Source organism: Amblyomma mixtum, chromosome 1 (assembly GCF_055824585.1).
Source record: "Amblyomma mixtum isolate Tamu chromosome 1, ASM5582458v1, whole genome shotgun sequence".
Classification (NCBI taxonomy): domain Eukaryota; kingdom Metazoa; phylum Arthropoda; class Arachnida; order Ixodida; family Ixodidae; genus Amblyomma; species Amblyomma mixtum.
The window spans coordinates 71,149,048-71,171,562 of NC_143012.1; the positions used below are offsets into that span (position 1 = coordinate 71,149,048).

The following is a 22,515-nucleotide window of genomic DNA, read 5'->3' on the forward strand; positions in this document are numbered from 1 at the left end:
AGTTGAAGGAGAGAGAGGAAATACAAATGGGCAGAGATAGTCCTGTGTTGTTTTAGGGAGGCACAAGGCGGACAAGAGGAAGGATTCCACAGTACTGCAGCGAATTCCACAGTACCGAGAGAGTGCCTGGCCTCGAGGAACTCTATTTATACCGTTTCTTTTTTGCCGCCACTAGATGTCTTCCTCGGAGAACAAATGAAAGTTGGATGTAAATCTTTGCATACCATTTCCCATTAACATAAAAGACAATGGCTCGAGTTCCAAGAAACCTTCAGTGATTGGCAATTGTCGAAAGGCAGGACAGACAATGGTCTATTTCGCTTTAGCACTCAAGTAAAATTTGTCTGAAGTGAGCACTCGTCACAACTGTAAGATCGGAGGGACATGGAAACAAAGTCGGCAAATGCGGATCTGTGGAAGGGGGCGGGAAGTTGCCACAAATTCACGTTAAAACTGCCCTGAGCTGTGTTTTCGACGAAGTTCAAGAAATGTTTTGCGCAGTTAAGACATTAGTTTTAAACATCTGTTTATAAATCAACCACATAAATTCGGACTGGCCCACTCAGATACGATGACGAAAAGTTTTCACAGATTTTACCCTTCTTCTTAACCTTTCTCTCTTACCGTATTGTGCTTTCTTCATGTAATTTTCTCCTGCCTTTCTTCACACCCTTCCTTAAATGCGTTGTTCTATTTCATGTATTTGACACGTGATGGTGTCTTTGACGGCCTGTCTTTTCGTAATTCTCTACAAATTTCTAAAATAGATTAGAATTTTCAAAGAAAAAGATCTGGGCACAAGAACAGCTTCTTTCTTTAGCTGCAGCGACGTACATACATCTGTGATTTTGCAGGGACCGCTCCTTAGCCACGAGAGAGAGAAAAAAAGGTGCACCACAAAATAAAAGAGAAAATTGTTCTTAGGGACGGCCACGGACAAAAGTCTGCCGGATGCGAATTCACAGGGGAAAAATATTGCACGTTTCGACGGTAGCCAGTCGTCTCGTACTGGCTGTAGTGGACAAATCAAGAACGTCTCCTCATGTTTGTAAGCTTACTATTCATCTGCTTTGCCGGAGCGCGCAGAAATACTTTTTTCCACAAATTCGCACCCCGAAAAACTTTTTGTCATGTCTGTGCATTTAAAGGGGATGTCGAAAGAAGAATGCGGCAAGGTAGTGCGTTCGGGTTTCGCGTTAATGGGTTATTGCTCGACCTATTGGTCATATCAACGAAGGGGGAATGTCATTTTATGCCGACGATGCATGATGTCATGCCGACGACGCAATGTGATGTCATTTCATGCCGACGAAGACCGCGAGAACTCAGGGTGTGAGGAGACTTGCTATGAAAGATGAAGCTGCTAATAATTAAATATGATTAAAGAGCAGCAGTTTAAAACTAAGACAAACCTTGCCAAAACCGAAAGAATATGACAGTGTAAATCGCATACTTTATATCAACTTTTTGAAGACGTTTTCTAGCGCATGAAGTGAAAGCCCTCCCCTGATGAAGTCGAGCGTGCTAAGTTCGACTTTAATTCCTTTATCGTAAAAAGAAAATGACTCAGTATTGATGGAGCGTATGTAACGTCAGATTGTATTTACACTGATGTCTCCTGGATTCAGCTTCCGCAAAGTTATAAAGAACAGCTAAGCTAGAAGCGGACGACCTTCTGCCGTCCTTCCACACAAAGCAGAACTTCACAAAGAGCCACACGAGACTATGTTTTCAACTTCGCCTATAGTAAGAACAAAATCTTTTCAAGACCTTGAGCAGACAACAAGCAGCGTGACCTTGGCGTTTTTGCCGATCGAATGCTTCCGCTCGCCCTTCGCTTTGTTGCTTTATTTTCGCTTAGAAACCGATGTGCAACGCAGACGCTACTTCGATTACAGGGTCTATATCGGAACCGTGGTTGCCACCCATTCGAAGCCATCGGCAGCTATATGAGAAGACGCGACAATATCGGCGAACAGTACCGGGATCGGGGGACAAAACAGCGACTTCCGGGACAAAGCGCAAAACGAGCGAATGACCACACTGAGTCTGCCTTCCTTCACCAGGGATTCGTCTCCAGATACGAGATTTACAACGCTCCGATCGAATAGCAGTCACGACGGGCGTGCTGGTTTCCCAAATGGACTCCATGCTGCGCTAATGCGAACAGCTCGCCTGTCAGCGCAAGATTACATGGTCGTAGCGCGCGAAGATATCTCCTAATAGCTTCGGGACGACACGCAGGGGAGGTGGGGGGGTCCGACTAGTTTTTAAACACACGTACACACACAGACGCGTCAAAACTGCTGGACTCGAATCGACACTCAGACCATTGGCAGAGCGCTTTTGTGTCGCGTAAAGAGAACCACTCAGCGAGTGAGTGGCGCGGCGGGAGGGGGTTTTGTTGACCGCCGCTTGGCGGCGCTGTCGTTGCTAGTCCACGGTGAACAGACACTAGTACGAGGTGGCGCTAATGGACGCCCCGTCTCAGTGACGTCACGCGGCCGTCGGTTATTGGCGCTGACGAGAAGAGGCGCGGCAGCTAGGCCCCCCAGGTGGTGGCGTTAGTGACGCGCGCGGGAGCACTTAGCGCAGTAATGACTCTGTCCCGAAGCAGGACGAGTCCATTAGTGCCGGGACGACAGGAAGTGGGGAGCACGACCTGTTTCAGTGGGTTTTCTTCGACGCCGCTGAAAACGCACTCTCGAAATCGGGTTATTGAAGTCGCCAGAGAGAAGTGTGTGAAGCTCGTTCGGCGATATCGTTTGGTACGGCTCGAGAACTGTGTGGTCATCGCGTCACAGAAGTGCTACGTCTGGAACCTATCGCCGCCGGGCTTGAAATGTCAATTTAAGGAACAGAGAGGAGTCAAGAGAAGCACACAAGAGAGCGCTACATCCTGGCTGGGAGTTCAAACAAAAATATAAAAACCGAATATGCCCAGGGGAATCCCTCAAGGCGAAGTAGTTTCGAAATAAGGGAGTAATTACTTTTCAGCATCCACACTAGCGCAGTCATGCGGCAACGGAATGAATCTGTACACATCTGATAGAAACTTGGCGGTTGTACAAAAATTCATTCAGGTGAGGGGATCGAACAAGGAACCTTGTAGATAAAGCGACTGCACCGGACAGATGATGATGCTGGGTTTGATATCCGGACTAGGAAGAAATTTTATTCAACAGCAGAATTTCTGTGAAAGGTACGCGGGATTCTATTGCAGCAGTGTGACTGTGCTTGGGTGGGCACTAATTAGCAATTACTTGCTTATTTGAAAGAAGTACCACCAATCAATCAATCAATCAATCAATCAATCAATCAATCAATCAATCAATCAATCAATCAATCAATCAATCAATCAATCAATCAAAAATCAATCGAAGCAAGTGGCGCACCTTGGACGCCAGCACCTCGGAGGCGGCCATCATGGACTGTGCCACGATGGTGCTGACGTCGCAGTAGACGTCCTGCAGCTCGTCCAGCAGCCGGGGCAGCGTGCTGTTGTAGTACTCCTCCAGCATGCCGTTGGTGGCGGCCAGCTGCTGCACGTACGCGTTGTGGCAGTCGTAGTAGGCCGCCAGCGCAGCCTGCTCCTCGGAGGCCGTCAGGGGGGACGGCTGGTCCAGGGGCGCCGCCGTCAGGTCCGGGCATCCGCGGCGGCACACCGTCCGGTACGCCTCCGCGTACTCGCCCTGGCACTGGCACAATAAAAGAAAAGCTCCGGCTAAATGGAAGGTCCGCGTCAAACACATAGGAACTGATTCGCTCGGACTCAATCGAAAGGTGGCGGGTTGCGAAAGGTGGCGGGTTTCTCAAAAGGTGGCGGGTTGCGGCGGGATGAAATTGGTGTGTCCGAAAGATGCCAAGTAAGTATAAGATTTAGTTGGTTCAGGTGACCCAGTTAATGTGAGTAACATCCATGCCTTTCCCCGTTCTCTGTATCTTATCTTATCTTATCTTATCTTATCTTATCTTATCTTATCTTATCTTGTGAATCCAGTTGATTCGTGTCAAAGTTAGCCTGCATCATTGTGAGTTCGAGGAAGTCGGGGGAAGATTGAACTTTAATGAGGGCACAGATGTTAGCCTCCAGCAGTCACATCTTTGTACCACAGAAGGGATAAAGGACTAGAACCTTTTGTTTTGACGGTAAAAAAAAGCCTCCTCCCGACCCTTCTCGACCTTCACAGCTTCATGGGTGCTGTAAGCCTCCGTTAGACGGTTGAAAAGCACCACTTGTTGTGGACTGGGTACTTCTCTCTGGGGGCGTACGCGAAGAGCATTAGATGAATCAGCAGCGTAGTTTGCATCGTGTACCTTGTTGAGCAGTTCCTCAGCCTTGACGAGGATGGTCTCGAAGCTCTCTCGGTGCAGGAAGACCTTGCGCGACTGCGCCTTGCGGTGGAAGGTCTTCTCCAGCAGCATGACGCCCATGTGCTGGCCCAGGCAGCGGGAGATGTCGCCGTGCACCTGTCCGAAGACGGTGCGACAATCACCTCAGGTTACTGATGCAGTCGCCTTGGGATCATCACTACTACTGGCATCAACAATATATATTGGTAGCCGCCGCGGTGGCTCAGTGGTTACGGAGCTGGGCTGCTGACCCAAAACACGCAGGTTCGATCCCGATCGCGGCGGTCGCATTTCGATGGAGGCGAAAATCTAGAGGCCAGTGTACTGTGCGATGTCAGCGCACGTTAAAGAAAACCAGGTGGTCGAAAATATTCGGAGCCCTTCACTACGGTGTCCCTCATAACCTTAGTCGCTTTGGGACGTTAAAACCCCATAAATCAACCAACCAACTATATTGGTAGTGTTGCCGGAGTCAGTGAAACCACCACTACCAGCTTCAGCATAACCCAACTGCCGCAGCTGTCAAGAACATTATCCCCAACAGCGTGGCACCAATTTTGGTGCTCAAATATGTGGGCTGCGGAATAGTTGCAGTCCTTATGGCCCTGTTTGTTGTTGAAGTTGTAGAGGAATAGGTCGACTGTACTGTGCGATGTCAGTGCACGTTAAAGATCCCCAGGTGGTCGAAATTTCCGGAGCCCTCCACTACGGCGTCCCTCATAGCCTGAGTTGCTTTGGGCCGTTAAACCCCAATAAACCAAACCAACTGTACTATGCAGAAGAAGCTAGTTGCACTTCTTGATGACCATCGTGCATTATTTCAAAGATGAAGACAAATGTTTGCCGGAGTTACCAGATGCTGATAACCGAAAGTGATTAATAACTCACGTCCTTATAACAGAAGAACACTTCTGGAAAAGGTTTGATTTCATGGGCTTTAACGTCTCAAAGCAACTCATGCTATGAGGGACGCCGCAGTGAAGGCCTCCAGAACATTTCGACCACCTGGGGTTCTTTAACGTGCACTGACATCGCACAGCACACGGGCCTCTAGAATGTCGCCTCCATCGAAATGCGATCGCCGCGACCGGGACTGAACCCGCGTCTTTCGGGTCAGCAGCCGAGTACCGTAACCACTATGCCGCCACTGCGGCCCTTCTGAAAAAGTATTTAAAACGCAGGGCTTCAAATGTAATTATAAGCTATTAAAAATTAATCGCGGAGAGATAATTCCGTATGACCTCTATAGCGTCGAAATATGGCATGGCACACTGGTATTAACTTTTTGCCGCATTGCTCCAAGAGATAAAATCTTCGGACCACTAGCCGTGGGGCATGATAAAGCAACCGGCCAATGTGCTGTCGTGTTCTGTGTCGCGTGTGCGTCTTTTTGGCTTGTTATAGTGATTTTGAACATTGCATTATCAACTCAGCCTCGCTACGAAGCGACAGAGACGCTAAAATAGAGATTAGTCGCATCTGGCTTCAATTTCGGCGCCTTTAGAACCATCTGGGCTAAGGTTTTGCAACCGACGCCCATGAACAACTTATGCCGTGAAACAGCCGAAGTTTCACAATTCATCGATGCTGGTTGGTTGGTTGGTTGGTTTATGGGGTTTAACGTCCCAAAGCGACTAAGGCTATGAGAGACGCCGTAGTGGAGGGCTCCGGAAATTTAGACCACCTGGGGTTCTTTAACGTGCACTGACATCGCACAGCACACGGGCCTCGAATTTCTCCTCCAAAGAAATTCAACCGCCGCGGCCGGGATCGAACCCGCGTCTTTCGGGCCAGCAGCCGAGCACCATAGCCACTGAGCCACCGCGGCGGCAAATTCATCGATGCGTTGCATCGTTAGATATTAAGAAAGTCTAGTGACAAGAGTCTAGTTGAATCGATTTATTTTTAAGCACTGAAGAATCTCCTCTCTAGGACACCCTGGATTTAGCAGTGTCGTGACGATTTCATGAAAGGGGAAAATAATTGATCCTTAAGCAATATATGCGAGATGTCCTATACGTGGAACACTAATAGTTTTTTTTTCTGTTTTCAAACTAGTGTTCTCTCGCCATAAAGAATATTCAAATTTGATTCTCAAATTCGGTTAAAAATAACCAGAAAATTCGTAATTTTGTGGAAAGCGTTTGTTCCCTCTCACAGTGCTCTCGACTGTATGTGGATGACTTATGTAACGTAGAGAATAGATAGCCTGTTGTATATTAAGTTAAACGAATGGGTTCAAGAGAAGGCAAACCTAGCATGGAGAGGCAGAGAGTCAGGAGAAAGTTGAGATTTGAAAATTGGCTGGCATAGATTGGCCACTGTTGGCACATGATTAAGCTAATTAGAGATCAATGAAAGAGAACTTTGTCTTACGGTGACCGCAGATAGGCTGATTGGGGGTGACAGGGGCTTAAAAAGGGAATCAACAAATCAATGGCATGTTCTTAAGTTTTTGTAAATGCTTCGTGGAACGCCAAATGCTAACGCAGGGTCCTTAATTCTTCGTATCGCGGCAACACGAGGCAGTAGTGGTTTAAGCTCACCTGTGAGTCTACTTCCACCTCCTGCAGGAGCACTTCCCAGCAGTTGAACAGGCTGCTGTGGTACGGAGGCCTGCGAAGGAGAAGCAAAGCGGGAGGCAGTTAGAAAAAGCAACCATTTTCCTCTCTTCATACCTAGCAACTCTAGACAAAACCATTTTTGAACGGGAAAGAGATTATGAACGCCATTTTTTCCATATATTGTAAGATTTTGCTATAACAATCAATACATCTGCAGAGGGTGAGGGGACAAACGCGGGTTAATGACATCTTAGTTGAAATCAAGAGGAAGAAATGGGCTTGGGCAGGGCATGTAATGCGAAGGCAAGATAACCGCTGGTCCTTAAAGGTAACGGAGTGGATTCCAAGAGAAGGCAAACGTAGCAGGGGACGGCAGAAAGTTAGGTGGGCGGATGAGATTAAGAAGTTTGCGGGGATACAGTGGCGGCAACTGACAAAGGACAGGGTTAATTGGAAAGACATGGGAGAGGCCTTTGCCCTGCAGTGGGTGTAGTCAGGCTGATGATGATGATGATGATGACATCTGCAGATCTCCAGTAGGCATGCTTTAATTCTTCCCATTAAAGTGGCTCCGAAACACCTTCTGAAGAGACACTACCAACTCGCTCAATGACTGCATTGTGTTTTCATGAAAACCTGAGTCAAATAACATACACTTCTACCCGCAGCAGAGCCCCCACAATCACGCGCGAAATTTTGTGAGCCCTTGCCGGCGACTTTTTCGTGCTCGCACCCTCCTTCGTCGCTCGCACCTGCGTGTACCAGTTGAGAGGTGGCTATTGGTCAGATTCCTTCAGACGTCAGAGAGCTACCGCGGTCGTGGCCAATAAGCTGCGTAGCTCCGGCGTGTCAGGAAGCTCCGCCCCCGGAGGTGGGGCCGCCGGAGGAGCGCCCACCTTCCGGCGTGCAAAAAGTGACGAGGGGAGAGGGAAAGGCTCGAAGACACTGAAATTCAAATTTTGACTACAGATAACTCAGTTTCTACAAAGGGCATTAAAATCATTCTTGCTGGACCATATTCGTGAAACGGCATGCTTTAACATTCCAGGCATGCCACAACTTTATTAGATACCCTATCAGAGCCCCTTTAACGTTTCTCCTACCGTCAAAAGCATCCTCCATTGGTTTTCTAAGGCAGCCTATGGCAGTTTCTATGGCTGAGGCAAATTATGCAGAGGGTAGGCGATGGAGAGTATTTATGAGAAACACTGCCAATGGAATTATCACAGAGAGGGAAAGCGAAAAAACAATGGGGGCGCTCAAGTCACCCCATGAGTGAAATGAGATAGTATATTTCACATCTGTCGCAGCTTCTTTTACAACTTATGTGTGTGTGTTTGCGTCAGTTTCTTTGCAATTGGTAGCCCATCAGTCGCCTGAGAAGGACTGCTAGCAGCCGTAGCGGGTATGCGCTATGCTGCGACCGTGCCGGTTTTTGCGTATATCACAATTTGCAGAATATTGATGAGATGCTTTATCGACATTGCTATCTAGAAACTAGAAACCCGGTTATTGTTGTTGTTGAAAACTTTTATTGTCCAACAGAGAAGGACCACTCTGCCTGGGCCGCTCTGTCTCAACCCCCTTTACGGGGAGGGGACTTAGGAGCGGCCCAGCCGCACGGAATGGTCGCAGTAGATGCTGGCCGGGTTGGTTTCGCCGGCGGCCTCTTCTGCCAGTTGGTCGGCGGTGAGTTGGAGCTCAGGGTCCGAGCTCCGCAACAAGGTTTCCCAGGCTTCCCTACTGCTAATGTTTTGCGCCCTGCCTGGGGAGTAAGGGCACTCCCAAATTATATGGTTGAGGATTCCTCTCGCCCCACGTCACAAGGTGAGGTGACCTCTCGCCACCTATCATTAAGTTAACTGCCGCTTACTATGGTGGCTGGGTAGGTTGAGTAGGTTGCTCACATTCCGGCAGCCAGGTCCGGTGGCCAGGTGACGTCCTAACAACCTGCTACGCCGGGCAGGTTGTTAGGACGTCACAAGCTCACATGACCTCCTTCGACCAATCAGCGAATTTCGTGACACCGGACATCGGTGAGCTCTTAGTGCAACGACAACTCTGACGCTATGGCATTAAAAAACAACGTCGGGAAAGAACAAAACGTCGAAACCTTTCAAGCGGTACAGAGTAATTGAGTCTTCTAGCACGGCGTTCCGCTCATCTCATTCCAATATTGCGCGACAAGAATGGTAGAAGGCGCTTCGAACATAGACGATGCAATCTTCCAGTCATACCCTGCCCGCTGGACAGAGGCAGCAAAAGTCATGCAAACGTCGTTATCGGGAAAAGGATACACGTTTGCAAGAGCTCGTGTCGTCGTACACGAAGGGAAAGCGGATCGAGCTTAGGCTCAAGAAGGAGGTCGATGCCGAGATCCTCTCCCGCGGCAAGAAGGTAGCAATCTCGTTACTGATCCCAGGGTCTGCATCGCCTCAAGACACGCCATAGCCCTTCCATGCTGTCATCTCACTTTTCTTTTCCCTTCTCCGCGTTTGATCCTCACAGCTTCTTTCCCGCACACATGGCTCGCAGATTACTGCATCATGCCATTCTCTTTTTTTCCTCTTTCATCCTGTGGACCTCGTCTTCATATAAGCAGCACTGCTGGTTTTTTTCTTGCTGGAGTTTCTCTAACAGTGTATTCGGTGCCGTTTTTTTTGTGCTCTTGACAGACGTCCGCAGGTTCATGGTTTTCGTTCCAGCTTGACCTTTTGCTCTACGCGTGAGCGTTTTATTTGTTTGTTCCACTGTCTGTACCCTCACCCTTGTATTTGTTACCTTTGTGTTTTGGCGCTGTTCACTTTTATCTAGAGAGACAAATTCCGTTCATCCTACTCTTCTTACGGTGTGACCTTTTCCAGTACCTTTGTGCGCTTTGTTCCTTCCACCCTATGTGTCCGTACCCTCGTAGTTGCTACAGCTTCACGTTGTACCTCCAAGTCTGCGCGGCAAGGCAATGCTTGCACAACGAGGCCTAATCTGGCGCGCATTTCGGGACGGTCGGCGTCACCTGGCGAGACCGAGAGATGAACAAAGAGTTACCGCGCCGTTCGCCCTCGAGAGGCCGGCCTGTCTACGTCACGAGAGCAAAGTGAACAGCAGAGCTGGGGAGCTGCGTGTAATGCAGTCGTTGCCGTCGAGTCGCTAGGGACACACAAACGCACTCACAGACTGCCCGACGTCGGGAAAAAAAAACTCGCGCAAATTGGGTTAGCTTCCAGACGCGGACAAGCAGAGTGGGGGAAGAGAGAAGGAATCAGTTAGGGGCAGAGCTCTGAGTTCAGTACAGCGTGGCGTATAGGTTTCGTAGTACGTTACAGCCATTGCGTGTAAGCAAAGCCGAAAGTTGGGCAAGTTGGATAACGTTCATGATGTAACAATAACGCACAAGGAACACAAGGGACGGAAAGGAAACGACGCAGACAAGCGCTAACTGGGGTTTATTGCTGAAACACGCAATTCATAGAAGTCACTTTAAAAGCACAAAAACAAAAACACGCAGCCCCTCCTCGGAAACCCAAGGCAGAGGAAAAAACGGAATTGAAGCATCAGGCGCCACTCACCGCTGTCGAAGAACCAGTTAAAAAAAATCCGTGATCAAAAAGGATGTCAGTGCAATGCTGAGGCTAAGATATCGATTTAACAGTCTGCCATGGTAACAGAGGGCTCGCTGATGTACAGATACTGATATTTCTTAATATGATATGCCTCCATTATACGCGCTGATCGCGTTGCCTGAAGAGTATGACAGTACTAGAAAAAACAGGTGTCCAATTTTTCCCCTTTTGCTCCTCTTTTTTGCTGCATTCCCGGCAATGCCCAGGAAGATTCTGTAATGATCTTTTAGGGAATTAGGGTTTTCACCCAGCCTAACGTTGAGGCGTCGCCCCGTTTGCTCTACATAGACAGCTCCGCAAGACAACGGTAGTTTGTACACTACACCCAAGCTGCAGTGTACAAACGGGGCGCGGTGCCTAACGGTGCACCCACTCTCTTTCGCTTATCGCCAACACCTTCTTGCCTGTTCCGGATCTGAGAGCATAAGCTGCTCAACTTTATTGCGTGTCTTGGAGATGATTCCCAATACGATAACAATGTACGAGTAATATCAGCTCTCGGAGACGTAGCATCTATGACATTTGAATGCCAGACTTTTAAGTTTGGACTAGAGCCCCTACCATCGCATCACCGTCCCTGTTGTCACTGTTCTTAGTTGAAGATGAGGGCTAGCGCTATTGTGTAAACCTTTGTGCCTAGTGCGCGAACAGCAGCTTCGTGCTTACGAAGTTTCAATGCTGGACTGGACTGGAGTGTAAGATGACTATCAACATTATGTCAGTTAATTTCACTGCAGTCATCATTATCAGAAGAAGAGGGCTAGTGCGCTTGTCTGTCACATTCCTGCCTGTCATATTGCTGTGTATCCAAAGCACTCTTCGAAGTTTGGAATCTTGTGTATCCAAAGCACAAAGTACTGTTCGAAATTAGGAATTTCAACACTGGACTCGTAAATTTAGAAGACCGTCATCGTCGACGTTTCCATCACTGTCATCAAAAGAAGATGGCTAACGCAGTTGTCTGCAGCGTTCTCGTGTGTCCCACGGTCAACTCCTGCAAGCTTATGAGGTCGCAGTCATATGTAACGCCACAGTCACATGCCCAACTTTTCAGTACATGTATCGTCATCAGTTGACCCTGTGTAGCAAGCACGGCATAACTCAACTGGGACATTTTCAACTTGTAGTTTTAAGAAAACTAGGAAGTTCATTGAGATTATGCATGAAAGTGGGTACTCATGTGTACTCATGCATGATTATGCATGAGTAATCTCACACCGACTAGTTCCGACAGCAATTGAAAATCAATGGGATGCACCAAAGATTCGAAATTCCCGTGGTAAGCTTGGGTGTTTAGTGAAATGGTCTTTGACCTCACCTGAGTAGAAGAAAAATACTTGTGCCGTGGGGCTCTTCGGTCACAGAGCTCCTTGCTCCATAAAATCCATCATCATCACTTAGTGCTCTGCGCTCCGCTGCAAGTGGTAGGAACTGCGCCAACTAAAAGTATCTGTCCAGATTTACTTGGGTTGTATTTATGAAAAGCCTTAATCATCATTGTAATCGCAGTCGCAATCATCTTTAAAGGAGGGTCGGCTGAGTCATTGCCACTTTTTGCTGTGTCCCACGTTAAAAGGACTCTTTGATGCAGTTTTAGCTCATCATCATCGCCGCCATCTGTGTTAAGCTTACAGGAAAACTGAGATCTCCCACGGTGATCCCCATGTGTCCCCGTCTCCTGCTAGCTGCGGATATGCTATCCCAGTTCTCTTCTTGACTTCGTCGCTTCACTTGCCTATAAGCTGCCCTATATGGGTACCGTTTCTTTTCCATGGAATTAGGTCCAACTGACATCCAATTTATCCACTGCACGTCCCTTCTGCCGAAGTGCATATCATGAAGTCCCGGCTCTACCGACACTACGAAGTTTCCTGCAGTTTAGCGTTTCATCACTTTAACCTAATTACTAGAGTTCATGGAAAGAAAGGGGGAGAACTATGAAACTGGGACTGAGGTTATCTCAATATGGTTCAGTGCGTTTCATTGTAAAAGGGAACACCTGGATCACACCGAAGATGAACGCCTGCCTTATTTCGAAGCTAAAAGTCCAGAACTGTAAGAAATAAAAGAGACGTAGAGGGCCTCTAGGATGACTATTCAGCTCAGAAACAGAACAGAGGACTGCTGGGAATCGTGACTCAAATCACAGTTTATTTCGTGACTTTGTGTTATGTACAGTCTATTCGAAGCTACAGGTCAAACAAGCCTTAGTCGGGCGCGCACGGGTGGCGGCCACCGCCACTGGGGTCCCAAACTAGGGACCTCCACCTAGAGCGAAACAAAACTGCGCGAAGAAGACGGGACAAAAGAAAGGCACGAATACACACACACAAAGCGCAGACTTCCAACTGACTTTATTTTGTAAAAGCAGGGTGCTTATAAAGGCAATCACAGCAAACTAGGAGACAAGCAGAAGCAACGTGCGAACGGCAATGACAAAGTCAACAATACCACGTGTGATTACGACGCATGAAAAGTTCGAATGTGACCATCTAAGAAATTGATTTCTTGACATGAAAGAGATAAAGAAGGGGCGCTAACACACTTATCACCCCTTTTAGAAATCAAAAAGGCCTCGATAATTTCTCTTTCGGTTTTAGTTTTGGCTTTCGAAAGGAACTTTGTTTTTTCCAGGTAAGGGGAACAGGTTTTCATGTCGCAGCTCTTACAGTGCAAGGGTAGATTGCTGCCAGTGCCACTGCTAAGGGATCGCCTGTGTTCTAAAGCGCGCTCATTAAAACAACGGCCAGTCTGGCCTATGTAGGAACAACGGCCAGACTGGCCGTTGTTTTAATGAGCGCGCTTTAGAACACAGGCGATCCCTTAGCAGTGGCACTGGCAGCAATCTACCCTTGCACTGTAAGAGCTGCGACATGAAAACCTGTTCCCCTTACATGGAAAAAACAAAGTTCCTTTCGAAAGCCAAAACTAAAACCGAAAGAGAAATTATCGAGGCCTTTTTCATTTCTAAAAGGGGTGATAAGTGTGTTAGCGCCCCTTCTTTATCTCTTTCATGTCAAGAAATCAATTTCTTAGATGGTCACATTCGAACTTTTCATGCGTCGTAATCACACGTGGTATTGTTGACTTTGTCATTGCCGTTCGCACGTTGCTTCTGCTTGTCTCCTAGTTTGCTGTGATTGCCTTTATAAGCACCCTGCTTTTACAAAATAAAGTCAGTTGGAAGTCTGCGCTTTGTGTGTGTGTATTCGTGCCTTTCTTTTGTCCCGTTTCTTCGCGCAGTTTTGTTTCGCTCTAACCATGAACCGACTAGCCCAACATCATGTCTTACCTCCACCTAGTTCTTGTAAGGATCGGTCCCATACGGGCTGATCCAAACATACCTCCTGTTCCTTCCAAATAAATGTTTTCACCACCACCACCAACATTCCGGCACTCCTTCTTTTGGGCAGCATTGCACAGAGGAGCGGCAGAGACTGTGAGAAAGCTTTCCGCTTTTTCCCTTGTCAGCACAGGCCATAGCTGAGTGTAGCCGAACAGCACTTACTCAAGTGCACCGAACTATTTGCGATTACAGACTCGTACACAAACGCACAACACATTCCGCGCTGTTCTGCGAAGGAGACTGTGGCATTTCGCCCGCTAGTCCGCGAAAGAGGCGTGAGGGATTAAAGGGAGGAATGAGGGAACGCGGCAGAAATGATGTTGTCCGACGGATAACAAACACCACTACAAATAAGCAAGCGCTACAGAGTGGAGAGCGACAGACAGAGAATGAAAGCGAAGCAGGGAGAGAGCAGTGGAAGTGGAGCGGGAATGATGGAAGCAGAAAAGGTAGTGGAAGGGAAGTAGTTGGGGAAGAGGGGAGAGAGTGGAAAGGAGGCCGAGAGACGGTCGGGCCCACGCGAGAGCGAAACTGGGAGTGCAGACGAGCGCAGACATGTCGGCCGCCGACAAATTGACGCCGCGGTGACCTGGCCAGGTGACCTTTCCGGTCCCGCTTTTCGTCGTTGCGACGCCCGCCCACCCAGGCACGTCGCGACACTTTCCGGGCACTGGTTTTAATACGGTGGGACCGCAAGAAGCGCCGGACAGTCAGATGGGCTTGGGCAGGGAATGTAATGTGAAGACAAGATAGCCGCTGGTCCTTAGGGCTAACTGAGTGGATTCCAAGGGAAGACAAGCGTAGCAGGGGGCGGCAGAAAGTTAGGTGGGCGGAAGAGATTAAGAACTTTGCAGGAATAACGGTGGCTGCAGCTGGTAACGGACATGGTTAATTGGAGAAGCATGAGAGAGGCCTTTGTCGTGCAGTGGGCGTAGTCAGGCTACTGATGATGATGTGTACCGAAAGTAGCGCATTTGCTCCGTGAAACGGCGTGAACAGTTTACTTGCCAAGGAGTCAATAGAAACTTACAAGCAGGGCGTCCGCAGATAACAGGAGGCACGGCATGATATGGGATGTGGGATTTTCCGTCTTGAACCGGCGCATGGGATATGAAGGAAACAGCAGTGGAAGCCTTCGGATTAAGAACCTGGGGCGTTTTAACACTCACTGAGATTGCATAGCGCTTCTATGTGTTTTTCGCCTGGCTTACATCAAAATGCAGTCACCGAGTTGGGGATTAGATTCCACGACGTTAGGCTTAGAAGCCGAACGCCATACCTACCTTAGCGGTGGCCTAGTGGTTTGAGCGCCGGCCTCGCATACGGAGGTGCGGAGTTCGATCCGCACTGTCACCGGGCACCCACCAGTGATATAATGGGCACAAGCCTTCTCCTGACCTCGTGCTCGGCTTATTTAGGGTGAAATTCTTGGAAAATGGGTCTTTGACCCCATCTTGACAAGCCGAAAACAGCTTGTGCCATGGCGCTCTTTGACCTCAGATACTCTTTCGCCATAAAAATTCACAATCACCATCGTAAACACCGTACCTACTGAGTCACCGCGACGGGGGTCACTTTAAGCTAACAATTCATGAGAAAAAAGGTTTGGTAAAGGCTGCACAAAAGAAGAGAATGGTTAGCGGTCACGTTGAGCAAGCAGGAATGTATTTTGCTTAGTGCAGAATAAATTATTTCGCCATCCCTATCGCCACGTGCCGGGGTACGTAAACTTAAGGCTAAAACCGTCTCCCAGTGACCTCCTATCAGCACTGCCCGTCACTCGCTGAGGCCACCCTATCCCAGGAGATCTCTTCCTGGGATAGGGTGGCTCGGGAGTATATCCTTCGCGCCTGAGAGTAACTCAAAAAATCATTACCAATTAAAAATGACTTCTAGAAACCGTATAAGACAAGCAGAAATTTATGCTAGGAGGTGGGAGAAAGTCAGGTCAATATGCCAGGTCAGGAGGCGCTTTGGTATTTGGTAGTCCATGTGCGTCAGCTCGTTCTAGCCGCAGGCTCGTTTTAATTGAGTTTTCAGGCTTTGTCTCTAGAGCAAGGAAGAAGAGAAATATCTTTGCGGAAATTTGCCATTTGGAATCGATCTCAGTGCCCAGAGCGTAAAGCATAAAGAGCACAAAATTAAAGTTCCTGCTTAGCTGGAGGCGTTTAAAAGTTGCCAATTGGGTCCTGAGTAACTTTTTCGAAAAGTAGAAATGAGAATGCGCGTGCATTTGCTCGAGGAAGGTGCCAACTATGTCGTCCCAATTTTATTACCGCAACTTAGGCTGGCTGAGTTTAACTAAGACCGTTCTATCTATTAACGTAATTGAGCCGCCGCGGTGGCTCAGTGGCTATGGTGCTCGGCTGCTGACCCAAAAGACGCGGGTTCGATCCCGGCCGCGGTGGCTGGAATTTCTTTGGAGGAGAAATTCTAGAGGCCCGTGTACTGTGCGATGTCAGTGCACGTTAAAGAACCCCAGGTGGTCGAAATTTCCGGAGCCCTCCACTACGGCGTCTCTCATAGCCTTAGTCGCTTTGGGACGTTAAGCCCCATAAACCAAACCAAACCAATCTATTAACGTAATTAGTTTTGCAGACAGGCTCAATTTGCATGCACAAAATTTGAAGGGTCAGGGTTCGGGCCAGTGAGTACTCAACATGAGGATCCATAGCGCACAAAATTGACGGGACACAACACAAGCGCCAAACTTCCACTGAACGATCTTTATTTGGCACGGACAACCTTATAAAGATCACGCAAGGTACCGGTACAGATGACTAACAATGATCACCTTGTCAAGTTCATGACGTGTCAGGAATGAGAAAAAAAAACACAACGCAAGCCACCAATCAGTGAGCACGTTTCACACTATCGCCCACTGCCTTGAATCCAAGAAAGCTAAGTCCTTTTTGGATAATGACACCGAAGGATCACTAACGCAATTTTCCAATCCCTCTTTTTCCATCGCCGCTGCATCAATTATCTCCCTCGTTTTTTTGATCACCATTATTTCCCACTACTTAACACTCATCGAACTTAGGCGCGCACTTGTGACCATTGTTAGTCATCTGTACCTGTACCTTACGTGATCTTTATAAGGTTGTCCGCGCCAAATAAAGATCGTTCAGTGGAAGTTTGGCGCTTGTGTTGTGTCCCGTCAATTTTGTGCGCTATGGATCCTCAAAATTTGAAGTAAGCCTGATGTATAACAGGAAATAAAATAGCAACCTCTGCTAGCATGAGGAAGTATGATAGCCGCATGACCACGCGCGCAAGATCTCCCCGATTTCTGCAAGTACTAAAGAAATATCAAAATTTTCTTCAGTACTATAAATAGACTCACTGAATTATTTGCTCGCCACCATAGTCAGCTTTACCAGTCAATACAATCTCCAAACTGCATTAACTTCATTTCTCGAAGCTGGTATTGTGCTCTAACGCTGTTTCGCTGTCCCGTTAATTAACCTTACCTTGCGCTTCCGGTGTATTGCTTTGTATATTTTTACTTTGCATCTGCTTGCTATTTTGCTATATATTACCGACACTTTGTACATCTCTTCGTATTTAATGCGCTGCGTGGCTCTTAGTGCATTCAAAATAAATAAATAAATAAATAAATAAATAAATAAATAAATAAATAAATAAATAAATAAATAAATAAATAACTTGACGGCGGTGCCCTGACAGGCAGCCCACAGGAATAAATGGCAGAGAGCGACCGAGCGCCTGGACCCTTACAAAAAAAGTATTAGACAGTCTATAGAGTGTCTATCGACTTCTGTCTATAAAGTCTATAGACTTCCTATAGACAAAAGTCTATAGGCAATGCAAATGCCATAGACAGTCTATAGACAATCTATAGATTTATGGCCATACACTTTTAGTAGACTTTTGTCTATAAATAGTCTATAGACTATGAATAGACAGAAAGCAATATCTATACGAAGTCAAGAGAGTCAATAAGAAGTCTATAGACTGTCTATAGAACATTTTTATAAGGGGACAAGAACACTCTAGGTATAAGTTCGCAGGTGCACAGCAAGATATGCCGCGCGGGGCCGTCCTGCGTATCTAAGCTGACGTCGTAGGAAGTGTGTTTAAAAAAGGGAATATAATGTCCAAACGCAAAAGGAAGGGAAACGAAGAAAATGTACCCGAATTTGAAAGGCTGACCAAAGAGATTCACCATACAGTCACAGCTGAAAGGTCAGTGCATTAGTTGTCATAAGACTACGGACAGCACTCGTTCACATTTGCCTGAACGTCCTTCACGGACCGTCATCAGTTGCACAGCTGAATTGGGAAGATGAGAGACCTCGATGATGCAGGCCGGTATAGCAGGTCTATACAAGAAACTCCCTTTTTCTTCACGGTCTACAGCCGTTGACTTCAGCGATAAAAAATTTGCGCAGTAATTGCATGATTTAGGCAGTGTTGTATATACGAAGCCGTTAACAACAATTGAGCTAGTCAAGTGAAAACAAATAGAAAAAAATCAAGCCCATACTTTTTGCACGGCAAAACACCATCTTCGCTTTTTCTATCTTCAAGCTAGAAATCTTTTTTTTAACGATATGTTTACTCCATCTGTATTTAGGGTTCCATTTTAGTGCATATGAAGGTAGCGGGCAAATTTTTCTTCAAACTTGTTGGTAAGGCCCAACCTAAAGACTCCATATGAAGACGTTCGTTCATTCATTCATTCATTCATTCATTCATTCATTCATTCATTCATTCATTCATTCATTCATTCATTCATTCATTCATTCATTCATTCATTCATTCATTCATAATGCATCTCACTGAATGAGTACATGTACCACGTTACATGTACCACATGCTCTGTCACGCGCGTAAGTAGCCATAGTTCGAAAACACTTTCGGCGAAACCAACCTCTGACCTTTCTGTGCCACCATCCAACCCAAAATCGCAAGTAATGCAGCTGAAAGAAATAGAAGAAAGAACGAAAGGAAAGAAAGTCCTGCGAACGCAGTAACGTAATTTCCCAATGCCGACACGGCTACAGCAAAAACCGGGGCTTGACGCAGGAAAACTCTGTGCCCGAGCACGTAAATTGGTACCTTTGACGCTGTTTCTAGCGTCATACTGCACCAACCTCGCGATGGATAATGAAGATTAAGTGACGCGAAGTGCTTTTATACACACAGCCTATCTGTCTGTGCCTTTTTTTTTTCTCGCTGGTCATCTCAAACGCACGTAAGCAGTTACACACGTGCATTCTCAGCAACGAAAGCAAACAGGAGAAAGGTCTCACTCATAACTTTGAGCAGGTCGTAACGAACGAGCCCGAACCGATGTGGGAAGGATATACCGTAATTGCTCGATTTTAACGGGTCTCTTATTCTAGCCTGCACCCAGCTCTTGTTCTTGCCGAAACAGAAAATACAAAAAAATCCATAAACAAGAAATTTGAATACTGATTAATTGAAAGGTACTGTTGTGGAAATATTGAAGGTAATGGTCCATTATTTCGATGTGTAGCAAAATCTTTCTTTTAAAGTTTTTTATTTCATTTCATTTATTTACCCTAGGGCCCTTTCGAGCATTACATAGGGGGGGGGAATACAATTCAAAACTGGTTATATATGCACACAAGTAAAAACGAACTTATAAGATAACCATAGAAATCTAGAAAAGGAAAAAATGTAGGGAGAAATAAAATAATTTGGAAACTGTGTATTTATACAATAGATATATATTTTTGAATGATTACACAAGGCTATAGCAGAATTAGCTATAAGCACGCGCAATACCGGGCAGGGAGCGCAATACAGCAATGAATACAGCCCAGTACATGAAGGAAAAAAAAAACGAGATAAGTAATCTAAAACCATCAATAACAAGAAAGCAATCAAAACCCCTCGCTCGCTTTATCGCTCGCATCGAGCATTTAAGACTGCAATAGAAACCCAATGGGGAACGGTATTGGCTATAGAAAAAAAAAACGTTAATAACAAACAAAATGAAAGCCAGCCGACGAGAGGTCTCAGGATAAATTGACTGTTATAGTGCAATCTTACAATATATGGAATAATTGCGTCCATAAACTGTTTCCCGTTCAAAAATGCTTTTGTCCAGAATTGTTGGTTATGAAGACGGTTTAGCATGCCTGAGCGCGGAATATCATGCGGCAGCCATAGTTAAGGTGGGTACTTCAGGTCCTTACGTGCTAAAGACATTCAGCCTAAAGGCATTTACCCGAAAGGCATTCACCATGAAGGACCCCACCCTAAAGGCTTTTGACTTAAAAGCATTTACTACAAAGGCCTTCACCCAGGTGTACTCTGAACCCAGGCCTTCAATCAGCTGAAGGCCTGCTGCGTGTATACACATGGCAGGTTGCCTACAACACGAAGGGCAGGTGGGTCACCTGTCACAAAGCAGGCTTTAGGCCTTTGCCAAAAGTAACTAGGCAGCGGTGGTTTATTTCTTAGCCGCGTAGCGAAGCACGTATGACTGTAAAGTAAGGTGAGCCCTTTTCCTCACGTTCTGACAAATTTCGGACTTTCGGGGTGCCGTAAAGCATGGCTATACGGTTGAGAAGCAAAAACCTGTTGCTCGGTTACTTTTGGTAAAGGGGGTAGGTACTATCGCGCTCAGTATGACTTGCAACCCGCGAGCGTGTGGCCGCCGCGTTTTCGGAAGCATGGTGGTGCCGACAAGCGGCGCGCCTGAAAGCTAAGTGTAAAGGATTCTGCTGTTCCAGCAGCCAGGTGCATCCCCCGCATCGTCTGCTCAACGAAATCTGAGCTGGTTAATTCTCACAGGCGCCGGCGCGTCTAGCCTTGCACAGGCGTGATTTCAAATCGGCCAAACCACTCCAGCCATACTGTGATTGAAGAGCGATTTGGGCCACGGTTTTATTGGGACATGACAGGCGAAAGCAAAAGGAATGAAACAAAATAAACTGTGACATGCGCCTTGCATTCGTCACGCAAGCGCTGGAGATGCGATAACGCCACGGTACTGCGAATACCAGACGGCACAGGGGAGAAGACTGAGGGGTGGAACAGCAAAATTCTTTCACTTTAGCTTTCAAGCGCGTCGCTTGTCGGTTCCACCATACTTCCGGGCAGCGCTCCGGCCACGCTCCTTGAGGTTGCAAGTCATATTGAGCGCGATAGTACGTACGTATGTCCTAGATTGCAAAATGCGGTAAAGGGGTACGTACCTACGTATGTCCGAAATTAGAAAATGCGCCCAGTATCGCTATCGCACTAAAAAATAAACGCGAAATACACAGCCGAGTGGATGGGCCTAACGTCTTCAAATAATTTCTAGGTGATAACAATGAATGGAAGCATGGTTTGATGAATCGTAAGTGCACGTCTTCTGAAACGAGGTGACGGCAGGTGTCACCGGAACAAGAAATTTTACGAGTACTACACTATCGAGAGTAGCTGTTATTCCCATAACCTTTAGACTACAAATTCCAACGATCGAATTCTGGCTGCATCGAATTTGACTTCTAAAATCCTATGCTCAAATCACCCTCCTGATTTTAAGCAATCATTCCTTCAGTAGTTTCTTACCGACGTTTACAGAACACAAGGAGGCAAAGGAGCAAAAAAAAAAAACACCACATTGTTACGTTAACGTCACTGGTTCCCCTCCTAGCGTCGTTTCATATCCTGCAATCTTGAGACTCAACTTTCGGGAAAACAAAACAAAACAAAGGGCGGCTTAAGATCAGGTAAATACGGTAAACAGCGCCGCCCATTTTAAGAGCAAGGCGTCACCGAACGAAGAAAACCGTGGTGGAGTCTGCTGATTCAAGACAGGTAGGCTGAAAAAACAAACGAACAGAAAAAGCAGTCGTGGCAGCAAGGAGACAAGTATTGATGCTTCGGGAATGGGCTTTCGCTCGAGGAAAGAAAACAACCGTCAGCAAAAAAAAAAAAAAACTGAAGGAAACCCACAGAAAAACGAAGCGACAACCCTGTTGAGTAGACTGCAGCAGCAGCGGCGGGCCTGCGTCGGCTTCGTAACGAGATTGCTGCCTTGTAAAGGGATTCAGCCCCTCCTCCCCACCTTTCCCGTTCACTCACCCGGAGAGCTCGGGAAGAGGGAAGCCTCCCGAAACGGCTGGGCGGAATGGAGTGAAGTGATAGAACCGCGCTGAAAACGCCAGGCAATTCCAGAAGGGGTGCGCGTATAATAAGCTCGTTCGCCGAGCACGTGTATACATACTCTTGCATGTTTGCGTACACATAACATACAGCACACGCAAGCGACAACGCTGCTCTTATCCCACCAGGTCCTTTTTTTCCCCTTTTTTCCACAATCTCCTCCCGCACCCTCCTCAACCGTTTTCTCTTTGCTGTTGTGAGTTCTGGGCACCTGGTCTTGCTTTTCACTTTTTGTTGTTTTGAGTGAAATGTGTGACATTTTTATGGCCATATTTGTTTTAGAAGAGCTACTTGCGTGTATTTCCCTTATAAAAATACTCTATATACAGCCCGAAGACTTCTTATAGACTCTACTGCCTTCTGTAGATATTCCTGTTTGTGTGTTCATAGTCTACAGACATTCTATAGACGAAAGTCTTCTCAAAGTGCATGGCCATGAATCTATAGGTTGTCTATAGGATTTGTAATGTCTACAGAC

The 22,515-nt window shown here is 46.9% G+C and overlaps 1 protein-coding gene across 7 annotated transcripts in view; it reads right to left on the reverse strand.

Annotated features, from left to right (window-relative positions):
- Positions 1-22,515, reverse strand: part of Stacl (SH3 and cysteine-rich domain-containing protein) — a 413,237-nt gene that overhangs the window by 72,404 nt on the left and 318,318 nt on the right. For all 7 annotated transcript variants that reach the window (XM_089552214.1, XM_089552244.1, XM_089552232.1 and 4 more), the window contains 3 exons: positions 6,900-6,969; positions 4,318-4,470; positions 3,396-3,698 (listed from right to left, as the gene is read on the reverse strand). In XM_089552214.1, the coding sequence (XP_089408340.1) occupies positions 3,396-3,698; positions 4,318-4,470; positions 6,900-6,969 (526 nt within the window). The remainder of the gene's footprint in view (positions 1-3,395; positions 3,699-4,317; positions 4,471-6,899; positions 6,970-22,515) is intronic.